At 29.7% G+C, this 20991-nt stretch overlaps 1 protein-coding gene across 9 annotated transcripts in view; it reads left to right on the top strand.

Moving 5' to 3' along the window:
* Dys (Dystrophin) overlaps nt 1–20991 on the top strand; it is a 623806-nt gene that overhangs the window by 195655 nt on the left and 407160 nt on the right. For all 9 annotated transcript variants that reach the window (XM_088183010.1, XM_088183009.1, XM_088183008.1 and 6 more), the window contains one exon: nt 10659–10764. In XM_088183010.1, the coding sequence (XP_088039136.1) occupies nt 10659–10764 (106 nt within the window). The remainder of the gene's footprint in view (nt 1–10658; nt 10765–20991) is intronic.

The raw sequence follows: 20991 nt of genomic DNA, 5'->3' as shown, positions 1-20991 counted from the left end.
ATTACAAACATCCTTATGCCTTTAACGAAACACGCTTTTGAAATATTAAAAAGGTATATTACTCACATAGACAAGATCTATTTTGTATGAATTTTTATATTTTCCTCTGGGAAATTATACGAAAAGGTATATTCCGTTTGACTCGCTCAAGACGCAGCGTATATTATTAAAATCAGAGAAAAATTGTCGAACGAGATGCTACTTAAGAATTGAAAAAAATCTTAGCTCAAGTTCGTCGGAAGAAAAGTTTTGCCGTTGAAACTATTTATTATAAATGTAGTACGCTCAAGCTTCGCCTACTTTTTAATTTAATATTCTGCTGGCTATTGTCGTTTTTCTTTAGTCAAACTTTCCATAATGGGGGGTAAATTCAATTTTGTACCGAAACACACCCAAAGAAAGCTTGCGAAATTGTGTTTATTCTTCGCATCAGGCTTAGAAGGATACGAGAGAATCGAAACGTGTCTCGTGTTGTATATTGAGTTGTTCTTAAAGGATAATCTTAAGAATTAAGCTTAAAATATAATTTGAAGAAATGTTTTTATATTTTATTTTAAAACAATCTAGTTTAAGCTTAATGTGTACGTTAAATATAATTTCACAAATTGTTTCAGCGAAATCATATCTGCTTTAAAATGTCTATTTAATTTAATTTGATTTATGGTTAGGTTTGAGCAGTGAAAATATATTTTCACTGATGATACACATTTACTGTAACATATATTCCACAACTGAACATAACCTAAAGTAAAATTAAATTTATTTTGACGATAATATAATTTCACTGAAAAATCCAAATTTACTGTACTATTCATTTACAACATTTTCAGTTTCTTAAAATCATTATCTTAGTCTAGATTATTAAGCTAATTATTTATAATAGAAAAGTTGACAAAAACGCTTGAAGATTTTTAAAAATAATTAAAAAATTTAAACCAATTTCAGCGAGTCATTGAAAATGATTTTGAATACAATTTAAACTTATTTATTATTTAAAGTTTTTAAAATTATACTAATAGATGTTTTCGCACAAAACTCCACTATAATTTAACGAATTTTAAACTAAACATTTGGCGCCCCCTATTTTTCCGGGGACTTGCAGGTATCACAGCAGAAAACACCTGAATGCAGATCATTCAACTTCTCGGACGCTTCCTTTCTTAATATATGTTCAGGTGGCATATGCTTATATCTAAACGGTTTGTTATTAAAATCACATTTTTAGTGTGGCTCGTTTTAAGCATTATTTATTAAGTTTTTAAATACACTTTAAGGTACGATTTCGTGGAACATAGACCTGAAAAATGCGATTATGTTGAGTTTTTCATAAGGTTCTTCGATTATTTTTAAAATTTTATTCACTAATTATTCTTGAAAAATAATTATATTTAAGCTTATCGTATAGATAAGATGTAGAGAAATTTGAGTGAATACTAGCTCATATCCTCGTTTGAAGTATTATTTCAGGCGTTCTTAATTGCTATTGAAATGTATGTTAAAGCGTTGATGTGTGTTGTTTTGTTGCTTTATATGGTCGGTGGGGTGTCATAGCATAGTTTTAGTGACCACGTGCAGTGGTTGTGCACTGCGGGACGGGTGGGATACTATGAAAAGTACTACAGAATGAATCAAAGGGCTGGCGGAGCATTCGCGCGTCGGCCGGCGCGATCAGCTGTTGCCGGCTCGTTTATTGATCCCGACGGAGAAAGTGAAAGAGTGAGGAGGGTGAACTCCCCTGAGCGACCCCCAAATCAGAGGTACCGTTGTCGAGAGCTGTGTCCGGACTGGGACCGACAAAAAGTTCTAACAGCCTAAATACCGCAGAGACTATCGCGCATCTCTTGACCTATGAAAATAATTTATGGTCTTGAATTATTGCTTTTAATTGTACAATTAATTTAAATGAAATAAAATATTATTTGATGTTATACGTACTTAAAAAAATTTTCATGGTGAGGGGTATGCTGTGTTATGTTGATGTCTTATAAGAATTTCATATCTCTACATTTTAAATACGATAAAAATCCAAAATCCAAAAATAATAAGAAAAATAAATTATAAAATCTCTAAATAAAACTCTAATCATCATTATATAAGCTTAAGCTATATTGTTTCTAACCCTTGAAAACGCGTGAACGGACTGACAGCAAAGTTTCACTATCACGCGAAAACGCGTTTACGGACCGCAATGTTTTAATTTTTTTTTTATTATTATAAAACAAATTATAGTTTATATCAGCGGCTCCTAATCTGTTATTAATACATTTAAATAACATTAAAAACATTTGTTCCACGTGATATGGGACAAAAATATACATATATTTTACAAATATTGCTAAATAATCTCTTATGGTTCTCAAAGCATTTCTATTTAAAATAATATATTTTGATTTGAATAAAATAATAATTATCGTATTTTATTAATAAACACAATTATTTTATTAATAAAATTCATAGATTAATTTAAGATATAAATATGGTCATGAAAGTCATGAAAGACATGGGTTTGCACCTTATTTGAACCCCAGTGCTTTTTAAATTCTTAACATATTAAAAATATAGGATCTTGAGTAACAATCCTCTCATAATTAATCATAAATGTGCGACTCTTTAGTTAGAAATGTTTAAAGACACCTGTCGAAGGGGGTACTCCCCCCACTTTTAGTCTTGTCTTCCTTTCGTCTTCCTTCTTGCGGATAGTCCGTCTCTTTCCTGTCCTCCATTGAGCGCCTCACACCGGCGAGGGGCAGCAAAGCTACCCGTTTTTCCACCCCAAAGTGAAGGGGGTTGGTTTGGAGGTCCGGTTTTGTAGTAATATTGAACTTGGGACCGCGCTTTGGGTGTAATGACACTTTACATGTGTTGTTTTCATTAATAAAAAAAATTTTACTTAATGGGATTTTTATTGCTGATTACGGTTCGATTTTTATTTATTATGAGGTTTTCAAAATATCGTAATAATATCTCTCAAATTTTGCCACAAAAATAAGATATATGTAAAATCACATATTGTAACAGATGATATTTCTAATGATGTCTAGTTTTTTTATTTGTTATTATCGATTTTATTTAAAAAAAAAACACATCAAAATAAAAAATAAAAATTATATTTTTTTAAACAAAAAAGGATTGAGTATCACAAGCAATTATATAATACAAACTCTATTAAAAATGATTTTTTTGAATATTTTTTTAAAGCAAAAATGTTTTTAAACGTAAATTTTTATGGGAAAATATTACATATTTTTCATAAATCAAGTTAATTAAACTTTGTATTTTTTATTTCTTAAAAATATTTATTACTTATATAAAAAATAATAATATATTAATTATCATTTGGCGTTTTATTTTAATAAACAAGTTAAAATAATATTTCTTTAGCAAAATAAAATGTTAATCATTTCCTAGAAATTTAATTATATGAATATCTCACGATAAAACAACAAAAATAAAAATTCCAAGTACCTGTTAAATTTTAAAATAAATACTTTCCATTTCTAAAAATGTCGACTAATATTTTTTAAATAAAATTATTTTCTTTTGTTTTGTTCGACGACTTTCGACATCGATCATGGCGGATTGCCATAATGTATGTGCGCGTTACATCCATATTGACCGAAAAAGTTATTAAACAGACAGATAGACGTGATAAAAAATGTCGGAAAAAATCCTACCGGATGGCTGACGATCCTATTTCATTTTCCTTTTCATATATACAGGAGCAAGGAGCGTAAAATTGGCTCCTTGGCTGTTTTTCGAGACTTCTCCGCTATGTAATATATTAGACATCTTTTTTTTCTTATTACTAGTTATTCCTGCATTCAATTTAAACCAGACGATAAAAAATATGTCTGCCGCATCACCGTTTTTAAAATGTATAAGTCGCGTCTTTCTAATAATAATATTATATTTATCTTAGGTTCAATAAATTATTAAAAAATACGTATATGTATATATACGTATTCAATTAAGTGCTAAAAGAGAAGCTTTAAAAGCGACTTACGTGCATATCGCATAATTAACGTATGCAATGCGAACGGTCTGAAACTTTTAATTGCTTTTCCGTTTTTGCGCAGTTTTAGTTATTAATTCAGCTGCCGGTGGGACTCGTTATATTTAATTTACGTGCATTGTCTTATAATTTTAATATAACTCTATTCTATATTTCACCACGACACGTGTCTGCGCGTTTATGTAGTGTCGCTGCGAGTTTAGCAACGTTAGTTTATTGCACGGTTAGTTTGCGAACAACTAGTAACTGAGTTAATCGTTACTTTGTCCCTGCAATTTCTTCTAGAAAATTCTGTCCCAACAGTTGGTTTAGTGTGTACGTTAAATTCTAAACTTGAGACTCTTTTTATTTATATATTTAATACAGTGTTTTAACTTTTTTCTTCAGATGTGCCTAAAATAATTTATCACCTAACTTTCCTTGTCTTTCTCGAAATAACTCTTTATATTTGTTATTTGACCTTCTAACTATCAAGTTGTGTGCTATCTGGCAACAGTGACACCATCTGGCTTTTGCCCTTTTAGTTACGGTACTTTCGGTCGCATTTTATAAAGGAACAAATATTTAATTCAATTATTTTTTTGCGAAAAAAAAAATTGCCATTTAAAAAATAATTAATAAAATGTTATTAAATACGCAAATTATGAATTTTCTTTGTATCTATTTTAATAATAATTATCAGTGTACTAGGATTCTTTTTATTTTCTTATATTAGAGTATTGTATTCCGTTGCTATTTGTGACACTTGTCCATTCAAGCGTAAATGAATGTCTTAATATTATTTGACAGTTTGTTTACGTTTTTATATTAGAAGTTTGCTCACCAGACATGAAATATTGTCGTTATGATCTAAGAGTTTTCTGAATTTATTACATATAGAAAATATAGTTTCTCCATATTAATCCTATTACTATATAAATATTATTACTGTTACATGTAGTTGTTTGAGCTTTAGTTTTTACATTATATTAATGAATTTTAAAGTATTTTTTTTAGTGTCCTATTAAGAAAAGCGACAAAATGAAATATTATTCATTTTAAGAATAAATTAGTTTTCTACAATTTAATTATTTTCAAGAGTCACTCTGGAATACTATTTTTTAAAACACGTGATTTTATCGCGCTTTTAATTTTTTTTACTGTGATTGGTCGCTCGCCGTGAGGAATGTACCGATACGTGAAAGTACACAGGGCAAAAGTGCGGTAATTTGGAAGCCGTGGGTTCGAGCCACGGCAACATACTTTTGCGATTTATTATTTATAAAAATGCGCTCTTTATGTAAAACTGGTCTTAGCTAAGAAATGACTTGTATTGATTATAAATTATATTACACATGATAATTTATAATTATTTATATATATTTAGATGTCACAAATTCTACTTACTTGTAGGTATATATATATTTTTCGCCTTCTGCTCAGTCGCTTCCTTCTTCATGTTCTTGGTCTTCAGTACTGACCATCAAAGAAACTGAGCACTCAGATTTTAGATACGGATATAATAAATTAAAAATTCTTCTGGACCTGATTTAATTCCCGATTTTATTTTGAAGGGTTGCGAAGTCAGTCTCGCTGCTCCTCTAAAATGTATTTATGATCTGATTCTCAAGACATCATCATTTCCTGATCTATGGAAATGCACAAAAGTCACCCCTATTCATAAAAAGGGTGACAAATTATATATAAAGAATTATAGACCAAGTGCAGTGTTGTCAGCTTCTACTAAATTATTTGAAATAATTATTCATAAATATCTCTATAATCACTATCGGCAAGTTTTGTTAGACCAACAGCACGGGTTTCGTCCTGCCCATTCCACTGTTACTAACGGTGACAACTTCTCTCGATGCGAGAATTCAAGTAGATTCTCGAGTTATTTAAGCAATCGTAGACAGTTTGTAACCTATGGTGGCCGATTGTCAAAAGAATATTTTACCCCTTCGGGGGCTCCTCAAGGATCCAATCTGGGACCTCTGCTTTTTGTGTTATTTATTAATGACATAAATACAGCAATTAAAAATTCAAATTTTCTTCTGTACGCAGATGATTTAAAATTATATAAATGCATTCGATCTGTTGTGGACTCCTTCTCTCTACAAAGTGATTTAGACTCTCTGTGGAGATGGGCTTCCGTTAACTGTCTGCCCTTTAGTGTCGGAAAGTACCATACTGTGTCATTTTCTCGATCCCGTTCGCCATCAGCTTATTTCTACCATCTCGGTGGTAACATTTTGACTAAAGAAACTTTCACTAAAGATCTCGTAATCACTTTCGAGAGCAAATGGAGGTTCTCTCTACACATACACGACGTCTGTGATAAATCTTCCAAGATGCTCGGCTTTGTTATGAGGAATGCCTTTCACTTTGACGATCCGTCAGTTATTCGCATCCTCTATGACACCTTAGTTCGTAGCATTCTTGAATCGGGATCTATAATTTGGACTCCCCGAATAGCCAAATATTCCCTTTTAGTGGAAAAAATTCAAAAAAAGGTATTTAAGATACCTTTACAAAAGGACATTTGGTTATTATCCGTACTTATATCCCAGCGCCTTTCTTTTAGGAGCGTTGGGATATGATTCGCTGAGTTCTCGCAGAAAGCTGTATGTCGCTAAGCACTTTTTCAAATTACTAAAAGGTGCTGTTGACAATCCAGCTATTCTCGAGGAATTCCAGTTTTGGGTTCCGGAAGATTTTCGAGAATCACGATCGCGACCTCTTTTGATGGCCGTTAGGGCTAGACATATGCACTTGCTGACTCGCCTATAGCTGTGGCCATCCGGCTCCTTAATACGCTGGCATTACATATTGATTTATTTAATGTTAACTACGAGGATCTGATCCAGTTTGTATCATTTAATTTTGATATTTTATAATTTTTGTTATGCTTAAGTATTATTATACTTATGTATATATACTTTTTTTATGTTTTATAAATTTAAAATTTGGTTTCCATCATCGCGGCGCATTGGAGTAACCTGTTAGGCCACGATGGTCTTAATTTAATCTAAAAAAATAAAAAAATATATCATTATGTCTGATTGACTTACTCAATTTGTACATATTTTCCTCGTTGTAACGCATTAGGATTACGCCTGTTAGGTTACAGTGAAATATTAAAAAAAAATAATTACAATAATAAAAAAACGTGAATAATCGTTTGTTATGATCCTTTCAATACACAATTTTAATATAATTTAAACATCCATATATACAATTTATTGCCTAAAACTTGAAGTAAATTACCTATTATTGTGTAATTAAAAATAATTTCTTATTGCCGTAGAAAAACAATATTTACCATATATAATCAGCGAGTTTTAGAGAAAACTTTTGATGGAGTAAAACTTAACGTGAAATATTACTTTTAATTGATTCGGATCTTTGCGGCTGAGAAGTGTAATTAATTAAGATTTTATCAAGTTAATGAAACATTTTTAGTATTATTTTATTTTAGTTATAATATACTATTTTCTGGCGTCTCGTCGTGTACATATTAAATAATGATTCATATACCTAACTGTCTAGGCAAATACACATATGTATATATTATTAAAATTATTTACTTTAATATGAATACCGGTGTTTTATTATTATGATATAACGTCTCATCGTGCCCTCTTTAGACGATTTAAGGGCCACTTAAATAGCTTATGCAAGACCTGAAAATGCGTCAATTTTATTCACGTCTTGAATCAGTTTATGTTTATGCATGAAGTTAATACTTAACTGCAATTACGTTTCGTGATTTATGTTCACCGCGTGCAAGGATTATGGGCGTTTAACATCACATAAATCCATATTTTACATTTTGATGTGTGCTCGTATTAATATTCTTAATACTTGTTAGGATTTAAAAAAAAAATCATTCACATTAACATTTATTTACAGATAATTTATTATTTTGTAATATTAAGCTTACTAGAGGTGAATATTTTTTTAATCAACATGTTTTAACATTTTTGTAAATCTGAGTTTAATATAACACTGGTTTGATGGTCGAAAGGTTTGTAAAGTTAAAGATCTGCGTTAACTTGTTATATGATCAATTTTTTATATGAACTAGTTATTACTATATAGTCTGGTTTTTGTCATCAGGTTTTAGCCCCACCCTACAAGTCTTCTTATTCGTTAAAAATAATTAAGAACAAGATAGGGGTGTCACTTATTTTAAATGAAATCTTAAGGCGGTGCCTTTGTTTTTATCTGAGCTTGTCCGAATTTCTACCTGCCTGTTATCCACGGCAGCTGCGATCAGTGCCTTTTTTTTAATCATCTAATTTTAAAATATACTTTTATATAGAAAAATTAAAATAATTTATGGCTTCTTTGAGATTTTTATATTTATTAGACCATGTGTAAAGAATTACAATTATATATATTGTATAAAATTCAGCAATATTTTTTTTTAGTTAAAAATAAACTACATTAAAATGGTTCACGTTGACTAAAATAACGCTTTGTATGAACGGTGTATAATAATACACGTAAACAAAGGAAATATATTTAATTATAATAAATAATAATAAAAATTGAGTTTGACCGTTAATGAATTCTGTTGTTTCGACCAATGAAAAATAAGCATTCAAATACAAAACAAAATGGCCGACAGTAACGTGACAACAGTTGTAAATAATTATTATTTATAAATAAAATTTTGCTACGCGACAATATGTTTCATTAATTCGTCATTTAATCGGATTGCAAACTAACGAGGCGTGTTATAACTATGAAAATTAAATATATACACAATGTGTTCATGATTAAAAGAATACATCTATTAAATTAGATAAACAATCATAAAACAATCTTCGTAACGAAATCTTCAATTTTTGAATTCCGGTCAACGGGCTCTGAGGCCGAAAAGTGAGTTTTTCCTTTTATAATACATAAACATTATCATTGCTTCCGATTTAATGCACATATACGTTAGATTTGACTAAACCAGGAACGTTATAGACGTGAACATGTAATATATATACTCAGTACGTACGAAGATTGAGGTTAATGTCGATTAAACCGTATAAATACTAATAAAACGTATTTTTATCAATTGATATTTGAGGATAGTATCTTTTATGACGATCGCGTGATAATGATGCAGTCGGTTATTTAGCTGAAGAATCAAAATAAATTAAAACCATTATTGCAGCAAAAAAATTCACCTAAACCGTTTCGTTCCGAGCGACGGTTCGCAATATACATATGTGTAGTTTTCTGGATGTTATCTAATAGACGACATTTTGCAATGATTATACATATGTGATTGCATACCTGTAATAATCGATATCCAATTATTTTTAATTTCGATGTGGCAAAATATGTATGTATAAGTCATGGTTTTTAATCAATTTTTGTTCTGTGCCATCATTTCTCTTTAGGAATTGCCAAATTCAACATATTCAGTTACATCAAACTTATGTAGTATGTTCTTTATAAAATGATAATACACACTGATAGTAACTTCAACATGAGAAGATTCACTCTTTGTTTATATATACCAATTCTACGCTGTAGCCATATAGGTCATCAAATTGTTCCATCATTGCTTCTGAAAAATAATTAAAAACAATAAGACCTATATCAAGAGTTAAACATTTAACACATTATTATTACTAATATAATCATCGAAAAATAATATTGACGGAAGTTACTGTAAGTTACTTTTCATCTTGTTCAAAATTGTCGCAATATGTCATATTTTAATTGTTTGCCATACGTAAATGCTATTAGATATATCATTGCTTCTGAAAATTAACTGTAAACGATACTATATAGTGGATAAAATGTAACGTTTTGTTTACACTAATACAAGATTTTTCATTATTACTAGCATTATAATATGTTGAATTAGCTTTGGTATGTATACCTTTAATTGCAAAATCACTGCCGTTTGTCTTTTATTATTTGATCCTAGAAAGTCAATATTAATTTTGTTAGAATAACTGTGATATATTATTTATATAATGAAACACTTACTAACACACTCATAATTTATAGTTTTGATTATATTGTCTATAATTCCAATGCTACATCACTTTGAATCATCTTCAATCGACACTTTGTAAGAAAAATGCTTTGATTATAACATATTTCACTGTTCATTTAATTGCACAGAACTGCGCGCAGCGAGCGCTTGCCAGATGACAATAAGCAAATATGAAAGGGAAATCCTGGTTTTGGGCGCGCTTGACAACAAATTACAAAATTGATTTTATCGATTCAAATCAAAATATGTATAATTAAAAAAAAAATATATTTAGTTTATACGGGATTTAAAATAAAATATAAAGAATGTGGATTTGTATTAGCTTCTCTATACGGAAAAAATATGTACTTAAATTTTGGCGAACGTTAGCAATTTAAAGTTGTAGTTTTTAGAGAATTTTTAAATTTCGCTTGAAAAAACATTTCCATCAAAATAAGTACTATTCATTAACAACCAACTACTAAACATGTTGCAAAAATCCCTCATACTGACGCCTTCGAATGAAAACTAATTTAAATAAAAAAATTGGAAGGCATGGATCGCTTTATTTCTTACTATATAAATATTTATAAAAAAAAATTAAAAAAGTGATTAGACGTTCTATTGTCATTATAAAACACAATGATTCACTACTTTACCTATTTTATTTTTTTTCAGACTGTGCTTCGTGAATTGGAGCAAAAGAAACCCCAACTGGACGAACTTGTGCATACGGCCGAGAGTCTCAAGGGTGCCGACAATCGACAACAGTTGCATGGAAAGGGTTCGTACTGTTTGACTTTATTCTATCGTATAAAGTTTCTGTTTGTCTCATCGTAAAATTGTGGGGAAACGCGAAAAGGCAATTCGAAACCAGCCTAATGGCCGCTACTAATCAGCGCGCATCGTATCTTATGGAATTTATTGTATTGTAGTACATATAAAAGCATAGTTGTATTTCATATTACATGACTTACATCTAACTTTTTTAATATAAACTTTTGATTCGAAGCAGATGCTGACTTGTTTCGGCGCCTGTGAATGTTTAATTTAGGTGTAATTGGAATTGAAAAAATAAATAGAAATACAAAAAGTTTGACCCTTCCGGTTCGCGGGAAGTTATGTATGTTTTCCGATTCGGAATTACTGTCGCCCGAGAAACGGATATTGACTATGCTACAAGCTTTTTCGTTTTCATAATGAGAATTTTATAAATTGACAGATGTTGTTTTGTTATATTGATTTGATGGGAAATAAGTGGTGAGAGGTTTGTCATGTCCAAACAATTCATCGGATCTTTGAGATCTAATTACACAATTATTATTTAAATTTTAGATTCCGCAGCTGCCAAAATAATTTAGTATATTATATTTTATATATGTATATACTCAAAAAACGTAGCTGTAGAATTAATTAAAATTTACTATAATAAAATTTTTAGCAATAGACTTTTTTCTGTCTGATTTTATTATTATTGTATTATTGAGTACTAAATTCAGCTTCAAATAACTTTAATGTATCATAATCTATCATAAGCAATAATCAAATATATTTGTGTATTTTGGCTAAGCATGTCTTAAAACATTTTGTGGGAAAAATACAATAATTACCTTCTGTGTATTTAAATAATAAAGTCGGTTGCTTAATTGAAAGCAGAATATTTTCGCCCACATGTCTTTTAAGCATGTAAATATTATTTTGTTAAAATTAAACATATTAGCTCTTTTATTCAGCAATATTTTGTCTCTAACGCTAAATACAATTTTTGTATTTCTTTGCTTTGAAAATATATAAAAGTGTCCTTTACCCATAATCTGTTATTATCCTACAACTCATTGTAAGATCCATCTTCAATTCTTCAATATAACTCAATTCGTCACTAACAATATAGTCCTCGTTTTTGGCGAAGAGGCAAGCGCCCAAAAATACACAAGTTCGGCAATTAAAACGCGTCGAGCAGAAGTTTCTCAATTGGATTAACGACAACAATCTGCCAATTTCGGGGTAATACCCCACGAATTTACATGATATTATTTAGTTTAGCGGAGGGCAAATTCGTGCGCAACGTTAATTAAACCGGGGGAGAGAGAGAGGACTAGTGGCGTGATGATACCCTTTGATCTAGTCTTGATAACCAGTTTGTACGCGGCTAAAACACATTACCAAAAGCGGACAAACGTTTTTAACGGAAAATACTACGTTTCACGTATATATGTGTGTATTTATAACGCGTCGAGTTTTGATTAAAAACTTTTCGGCGAACGCTCGATAAGCGTCGGTTAAATTTTTAACCGCCCGCGCATAATTCACGGTTAACAACAACGCGACGTCAAAAATATAATTTGAAACGCAGAACCGAATCCCCTGGCGCCAGATTTAAAATTGTAATTAAACCAAAAGGCAACCTGAACATTTTAATTTTGAGCAAAAAATAAAAGCTTTTTTCTGGTCCGGATTAGGATTAAACTCATTAGTATTTTATATTGGTCTAATGAAAAGGTTGAAATTTTTCCCCTAAACGTTTATTTTTGCTTTCTTTTAAAATATTTAAATGTATAATACAAATAATGTCCTTAATGGTGTAATTCTTGATATTTCTAATAATCTGTAGGTACCCATTACTATTCGCAGAATAGGTGTATAATTTATAACTACTAAAGAGATTGCTTTTTAGAAGCAAATTGATTGTGCGTAAAATTTAACTACTGCTGAAATTCATTAAAAAATTGTTTCTTTTTATAGCAATGAACATTGCAAACTGAGTTAAAATCGTTGAGTATGTTTAAAGCAATAAAAATAGTAAAATGCCATATAGTTCTAAAAAAATCAAGTAACAGATATATGCTGTTAAAAGTATAATACTTTCAAAAATATAAAAAGCGTTTCTCACGTAGCGAAATATTACAAGGAATATTAAAAAAATATGTTTATATTATAGAAAAATGTAGAATCCGCTATCAGGCGGTGGAGTTAAAATGGCAGATTTTGGAAGTCGAAGAATCTTTGCTGGCGTGTCGAGTTGTATTATTGTCGGCTGTAATTTCGCGGAACGAGATTTGTCAGGTGTCCATGCAGTGCTGTGTTATAATCTTTGCTGCTGTGACTTCGTGACGTCTCTATATGTCGTATTTCTCTTTTGTGCTTCGCTTTAACCCTTTGAGTAGTAAGTTAATTTATACAGATTTGCTAATTTGTTAATATGCACCTGGGAGTGTGTACTTTCTGTTGTTGATTATTTATTATTATTTTATATTGCATTTACAGTAAATTATAAGTGGGGGGGGGGGGGTCAGTGATTCTTAACGTTTTATTGCTTTGATTTATTTTACCACTTTTTTGTATTAGTATATTTTACTTTTTTATTATTAAATTTCGTTAATTTATTTTACATATTTATTATTTATTTTGTAGATTTCTTGTATCAATACAGAGGCTTTGAATATTTTTTATAAAATTAATATTATATATTTTTTGTTATATTATTTTCAATAGAAACTATTTAGATTCATTTATTCCAATTAAAAAAATATTTTATATTAGGAAAAGCGGAAAGTAATGATAATTTTTTTTCACATACAAAAAATTTATTAAAAAAAATATATATACAATTTTAATTAGTAAAATAATTTTCATTGTTTTCTATTACTTTTCTCCAACGATCAGGCAGCTTTTCAATCCCTTTCTTATAAATCTCTGCAGGTTTTTCGTTAAAGAATGATTCTATGTGATTTTCGATACTGTCAAATGAATTAAAATTTTTATTTTTAAGGGAATGCTCTAAAGATCTGAAAAGATGGTAGGTAGAGGGTGCGATATCGGTGGAATGTGGGGGATGCTGTAAAACTTCAAAATCAAGCTCCATGATTTTTTCCTGCGTGATCCGTGCCGCGTGTGGTCTGGCATTGTCGTGCTGCAAAATTCGCCTTTAATTGTTGACCAAAACTGAATGTTTTTTCAACAGCTCTGCTTTCATTCTGACTATTTGAATACAGTAAACCTCTGTAGTAATTGTTTGACCAGGTTTTAATAACTCATAATGGATGATGCCAATCATGTCCCACCAAACACAAAGAAGGATCTTTTTTAAGGTCAATGAGGGTTTAGGGTCAAGTATGGGTACTTCGTTTTTAGAAAGCCATTGATTTTTTTCTTTGGATTGTTGTATAGAATGCACTTCTCATCGCTTGTAACGATCCTTCTCAGAAGTGATGCCGTTTCGTGCCTAGACAATAGCGACGAACAGATGGTAATTCGCTGCTCAATGGCCGTTTGTAAAAGTTCGTGCGGTACCCAAATTCCTTGCCTGTGTTTTTTTTCCAATGCGCTTGAGATGGTCTTTAACGGTCGTCCAAGAGCAACCAAGCTCCTCTGACAATTCTTTGGTGGTTTTTCGGGGATCCGCTTCCACTGTTGATTTTAACACGTCATCGTCTAATTTTGTAGGTCTTCCCGATTTGGCAGCATTTTTCAACCCCTATTACCACTTTTAAATTTTCTAAACCACCTGTGACATTTTTGAAGATGCAATACATCTCCATAAATTTCACAGATGATCTGAGTGGCTTCTTTTGCTTTCTTTCCTTGATCGAACAAAAATAGCATATAATAACGCAAATGGGTCTCCTCGATTTCTGGCCTTGACATTTTTTTCTATAGGGTAAAAAAAAACCTTCTGAGTATTAACAAAAGTAGACTAACAGAGTTACAAAATAAGATCAAATCTTACGTGTTAACTCGACGACAACTGGCGGCAAACTAATTTTAAAATCGTCCCTTTAAAAATTATCATTACTTTCCGCTTTTCCTAATATATTAAATATTATGTTTATAATTTATCATTTCGTTAGTTTTATATTTGCAAATACATAAGCATCTGGGATACCTTAAAACAGTTAAAGATTGACCACCGTACATGTACGGCAATACTCCTTAAAGAGTTAAAATATAAACGGTCCAGATAGTCACTCCGGTGATCGTCAATCGAAGGGTAGAAAAACAAAAATATTGTGTGCAGGATAGAATGTATTGTCTAGCGCGCATCCTTTCCAAACAAACAGTATTTTTTTGCCGCTTCTTAAGTTAAATATTTTAGAACAGAAGTGAAACATTTCTAATTATAAACGTAATTGTTTGTTCATCAGATCTCTTTTTTATTGTTATAAAAGATATTGATTATGGCGTAAATTTCGAGACGTGTTTTCGTTTGTTCGAAATGGTTGTAACCGTCACGCCTTGTTAAAAACTTGAAATACAATTATAGCATATGTCACATGTTCTGTAAAACATATAAATTAAACATACATACATGTATTATAATTTCACTTATTGAGTTTTTATTTTTAAAGCACGGTTAACAAAAAATGAGTCAATAAAAATATATTTGTTCCTGAAATTCCATTGCTTCGAAGCAATTTTCCTTTTCGCTTTAGACCGTTTCAATTTCCATTTTACTTTACCTTCGCTATAATAATAATAATTAAGTTACAAGGACAGTCGTTCAATGTGACAGTAATTAACTTTAGAGACGAAAGCTCCTCTCGTGGTCAATTTTATAGTTCAGTGTTACGAGCGGAGCATCCAAAACATTTATATGTGCTGGCAGATGAAAAGCCGTGTTTAAAACTAGTATATCTATAAAACTTGAGTGAACTATATCTATATGAGTATATTAACAAATGATGGGGTGTTATTTTACATATATTTACAATAATTTGGAAACCGTGTGGAAACCAGTAGTCATGCTATTAAATAAAGTTAAAAGTATTCCATGTATCTATCCAGTTACCTACGCCAACTAATACCGAGTGAAACACCATGGGGCAAAACTTTTCGTTCGGCAATGGCTTTTTAAATATTTTTTGCTTCGAATTGCGACATTATGTAAATTAAATGTATGCATTATTCCGGCTGATGTTTTTCGCATTGCCTGGCGGCGGCGCCCAAGGGCGAGGTGATGAAGGAAAATAATAAAGGGAAAAATTGCCCAGACAAAGCCTTCAATGTGTGTGTGTATGTGTACCTAATTTAATACACAAACGCCGACTGGGCTAAATATACGCAATAATAAAACAACAACGGCGCAAAATAATAAACGCGACATCAAAAAGCTTTGACTGCAAAAAGCTTTGGCGTTTGAGAGGAGACACCGGAGGGAAAAACGAAATTCTCGTTAAGCGAACACAAAAGAATTGTGCGTGTGTAGGTACATCTGTCTCTTTGGCGATTTTGTCGAAATTAATCGAGAAAATAAGAAACAAACAAGCTTCTGTTTTTATATTGTTTAGGAGGTGAAAATGACACGCGTAGACCTTCGTCAAAAGTTTTACACCGTGTTAGGGAGTTTTTCTAAAAAAAAAGGGTTTGATGGCAGTGTTTTTATTTTGTAAAAGAGATGTTAAATTGAACGGATTTGTTTTTCAATGGTCCTAAAATATGTTTTATGCTATTGAATTCTCGATATATATCATTTATCAATACAATAATATTTTTCGAAAATTTATTCATAAAATATATCTTCATACATTTTATTTTACTATTTTAGAATAACATCTGATGGATACATATCAATTTAACTTAATTTGCAAATGCAAAAATAAAAATATTAATAGAATGCAAAATAATAGTTACTCATAAAAAATCAGTATTATTATCAATTAGATTCTGATTAAATACTGAATCATTGCTTTGATTAGGTTATTCACTTTTCCAAAGTTTTTCTTCTTTATTATGATCTATAACTTCTTCGAATTAACTCATATAGTGCCTAGCACGATTATAACAATTTCCTAGCTAAAATTATTAGATTCTTAAAATGGTTAAAGGATTAATTTATTTTTATACCATATTAAATATTATTACTGTTTTTTTTACTAAAGAATCATAATTTTATTTTTTAATTTTTTTAATTGAATAATGTTTACCAAATATTGTATTTGATGAAATTTATTATTCCTGTAAATAATTCTACAGTCTTATATAAATGCTAATTTTAATCATATTGTCAAAAAAAAAGTTTAACAATTATCTACACATTATTTAACAATTATTCTTAAAAAAGTTTATTTTCATGAAATAAATATCTTATCAGACCAAATGTATCTATATTTTTATTTAAGTAATTACTTAAAAAATGTTTTTTATTGAACAAATTAATTTATTTTTAATATATACATATATTATAGTAGCTCATTATTAAAGAATTTAATATTCATATTCTCAAGAATAAATATAACCACGATATATATTCAAGAGAAAAGGATAATCTAGGAAAACCTAAGCTGCGATGATCGATCGAAATTATAATTATTTATTAATCAATAATTCAAATATCGCAGACACAAAATAAATTTATATACGCAAAGTTTCATTATGTGATTCGAACCCAGGTCTTTCGGGTATTAGTCAAATTATGTAGGTAATATGTTAAACACATTTAATACAAATATTTTTAAAAACTGTTTCATAGCAAAAGTCAAACAATGAAATTTGTTTAAATTTACAAAAATAAACATGGACTATATCTACAAAACATAAAAATGCGATACTTTTAATCTCATGACACTAAAGAAATAAAAACACTCAAATTGGAAACTGTACTATTAAAGAATAAATATATAAATAAATTTAAATCATACATTAAGTATTAAAAAAATTCACGAGGTTTAGACTTTCATTACTAATATTAAAATACGACATATTTATATATATATATATATATATATATATATATATATATATATATATATATATATATATATATATATATATATATATATATATAGAATTATTAACACAAACCTTAATTTAAAGAATTTTTTTTAACAATGCATTTTGAGTTTAGTTGTTAATTTGATTTTTTTTTTAATAAAGAGTCAGACTTTTTTATTTTGTATCTGTTATAGACTTATTTAAATAATCTTTAAGAGATAATCGTTTTATTGCATTAAATATAAATTATTTAATAAGTTAGCTGCAAAGCAAAATTTAGAAAAAATCGCGCTGAGCTAATAACAAAATTTACTTTTTATTACATTTTATATAAAAAAATTCGGAGTATTAAGTGTTAAATGCCATGGAGTATACGCATAATTTTGCCGGTCGCTGGTGCACACTATGGCGCAACGTCATTGCCATGTTACGATTAACGTGTCTTTAATTAAATTATTTTTATTTTATCTGCTTCTAAACAATATGTTTTTTATTTCTTTCACAATTTCACTAAGGCAATATAATATATTTATTTTGTAATAAGGATTTAAAAGTTTATTTACTTATTATAATAAATATTTCAATATTAATATCACAAAAATCTTTAATAATTTACAGTCTATTTAATTTAAAATGATGAGTCTACCGATTAAAATTTGATAGTATGAGCCTCTAAGACAAACATAAAATAAAAAAAATAGTTATGTGCTAATTTTTAAGTATTTATATATTTTTCCAACACAGATACCCCCCCACCTCCCTCCCAACGAACCGCTGGTATTTACATTTTTTTTTGTTTTTTAAAATTCATTTTCTTATAATTATGTTAATAATAACGGACATGACTATAACAACCAATAGTGATAAGTAAAATAATAAAAGAAAACACTTTATGATTGCTGAAATTCCAGAATTTGCTCATATTTTTAAGTTCATATTTTGCAGCTGTGGACTTTTTCAAGGTGTGGTTTTATTTTTTTTAGCCAACTATAAATAATGTCTGTCTAATTTTCTGACCTTCTGAAAATTCGTCTGACTAAAAATTTAATTAAAAAAATCGAATTATCTATGATATAGATAATGACATACATACATTAAAATTGCTTTATATTATAAATATGCCTTTCTTGATATTATCATAAGAAACCCATGCAGATAGATCCGAAGGATCAAAATCACTGTATACACAAATCTCATCGACTAGCCAAATTGTCTGATATGATAGAGTGCTGTAATAATATTTTGCGAATACGTTAGTTCGGGGGCGTGTTATTATTTCGATTTATAAAATCATCGGTTTTGAAATGGTAGTTCACCTACAGGGCAAATCTACCTTTGAGTTTTGGATATAATATATTTCTTCGTCCCTTGGCATCAGGTATACATCTGAATATATAGATTTTAACTTCAGATTTCAATAAGGGTATTAACGACCAATTTTTAGACTTTTATTCAACTCTTGAATGCGGGTATAAGTGTCCTTTGGAAAGTAATGAATTAAAGGGCAGCCCTAATTTATTATTATTATTATTTATTTAATGAACAAATTGAAAGCTTTTAAATGTTATTGAATAAGTCGTTCTTAACGTTTGATGTTATTCATCTTTAAATTTAATGTAATATTTAATTTAATATAAAATTAATAAAAATCACTGTGAGAGTTAATGTTATTTTTTTAATTTTATTTCGGGATCACTATACTGGGGTGTAATTTTTTTTTGCATATACATAGATTTTGAAAAGGCGTTTGATAAAGTTAATCACGATTTACTAGTGAAAAAATATTTAATTTCATGTTTTCTAAATTATTAAATTACTTAATTGATATATATTTGTGCGTCAAGCATGAAAACTCATTTTCAGGAAGGTCATGTACAGAGTTTAATCGCAGTATACGGGGAAAACATAAAAGGTATAATAATTACTATAATGTTGATCTCATAGTGTTTTATTAAAAAAAAATTCAGAATGATTTTTTAGATTATATGTACTGAATTTTATTAAATAACTTTCAGTGTAATCATACAAGGGTTGTACATATATATATACTTTAGGTATAGATAGTACATACTTTTGAGTATTTTATTTAGAACTCTGTCAAAGTTCAATAATGACTTGTTATAACTTACACACAGAGACAAAAAGCTTTAATTATACGCTATACTAATTAACAAAGATTACTAATTAAAACCAGGGTCGAAGGTCTCTTTCCGAGCACAAGCAGAGCCTCGCTAATTGAAGCCATTTAATCACGACAGTTATGACTTGATTAAGTCCCTTAATTATGAAGTACCGCTAACATGTGTGTGTGTGTGTGTGTGTGCTTTTCGTGTGGATTTTAGGGTTAAGTTTTTGAAAATTTACAAATTTACGTCCTTAGGGAACTTAATGTTATTTCACAACATAATCGAATTATATGTCTATATATTATACATAAAAAGGACTGTTGTTTTATAGGAAAATATTTTATTATCATATTTTGAATTATGGTGATTGATGACAATGCCAGGACGATCAGAGCTTAGTTTTTGTATATTAAAGATTGTAGTTGAGATATCGTCGATTTTATTATTGAATTTATTTATCCTTGCTATATTATTTATAAAACTTGAACTCTATATCAATTTAATATATAATATAAAAGTAAAATAATAGAGTTCATATTTTAATGATTAAATATTTATTGATCGTATCGTACATGTTCAATAAGTAAATCTTTGTAGTATTTATCCCTTGATTTTTGCGGTACTCGTTTCAAATGATTTTATCTAAAACATTTTTTAAATACTCAAAATTGAACACTCAGCAGTGTACAAAGCTTACTTCAACTTTTTGCACTTAGCCTACATATGGAACCTCTTCCACTGCCCATGCAGTAAGTTTTTGGAGTGCACGCGTGTCGCTGAAAAATTTTCTTGTTTAATTTATTAGTTTGAGAAACGTTTTAAGTACAAATTAATACTAATATATATTTTTTTACAAATATACTACATCCCATATGTATCATGAAAAAGTTTTACGTTAAGAGTTAGATTCAAGACTGATATGTTTCAAGTACATCGCGATGGAAAGGATTAAAAAATGCACTCCTCGGATGATTAATTTAATTACGCTCATTTCGTGTCCCGCGGCGGGGTGACAAAAAGCATCACAACCCTCATTCCGACCAACCCTTAATACGCGCCGAGCATTAGGCGCAATTTGAACATTTGTACTCCGGCAATGATTAATCGCCGTCTCGGCTATCTCCAACCCTTAAGACCGCTTAATTCGCCCTTCGCGCTTCCCGGGGAAGAGAAGACCT

Source organism: Plectrocnemia conspersa, unplaced genomic scaffold (genome assembly GCF_051122295.1).
Source record: "Plectrocnemia conspersa isolate PC_06_02 unplaced genomic scaffold, ASM5112229v1 ptg000003l, whole genome shotgun sequence".
Lineage (NCBI taxonomy): Eukaryota > Metazoa > Arthropoda > Insecta > Trichoptera > Polycentropodidae > Plectrocnemia > Plectrocnemia conspersa.
This window is presented reverse-complemented; position numbering and strand designations above follow the sequence as displayed.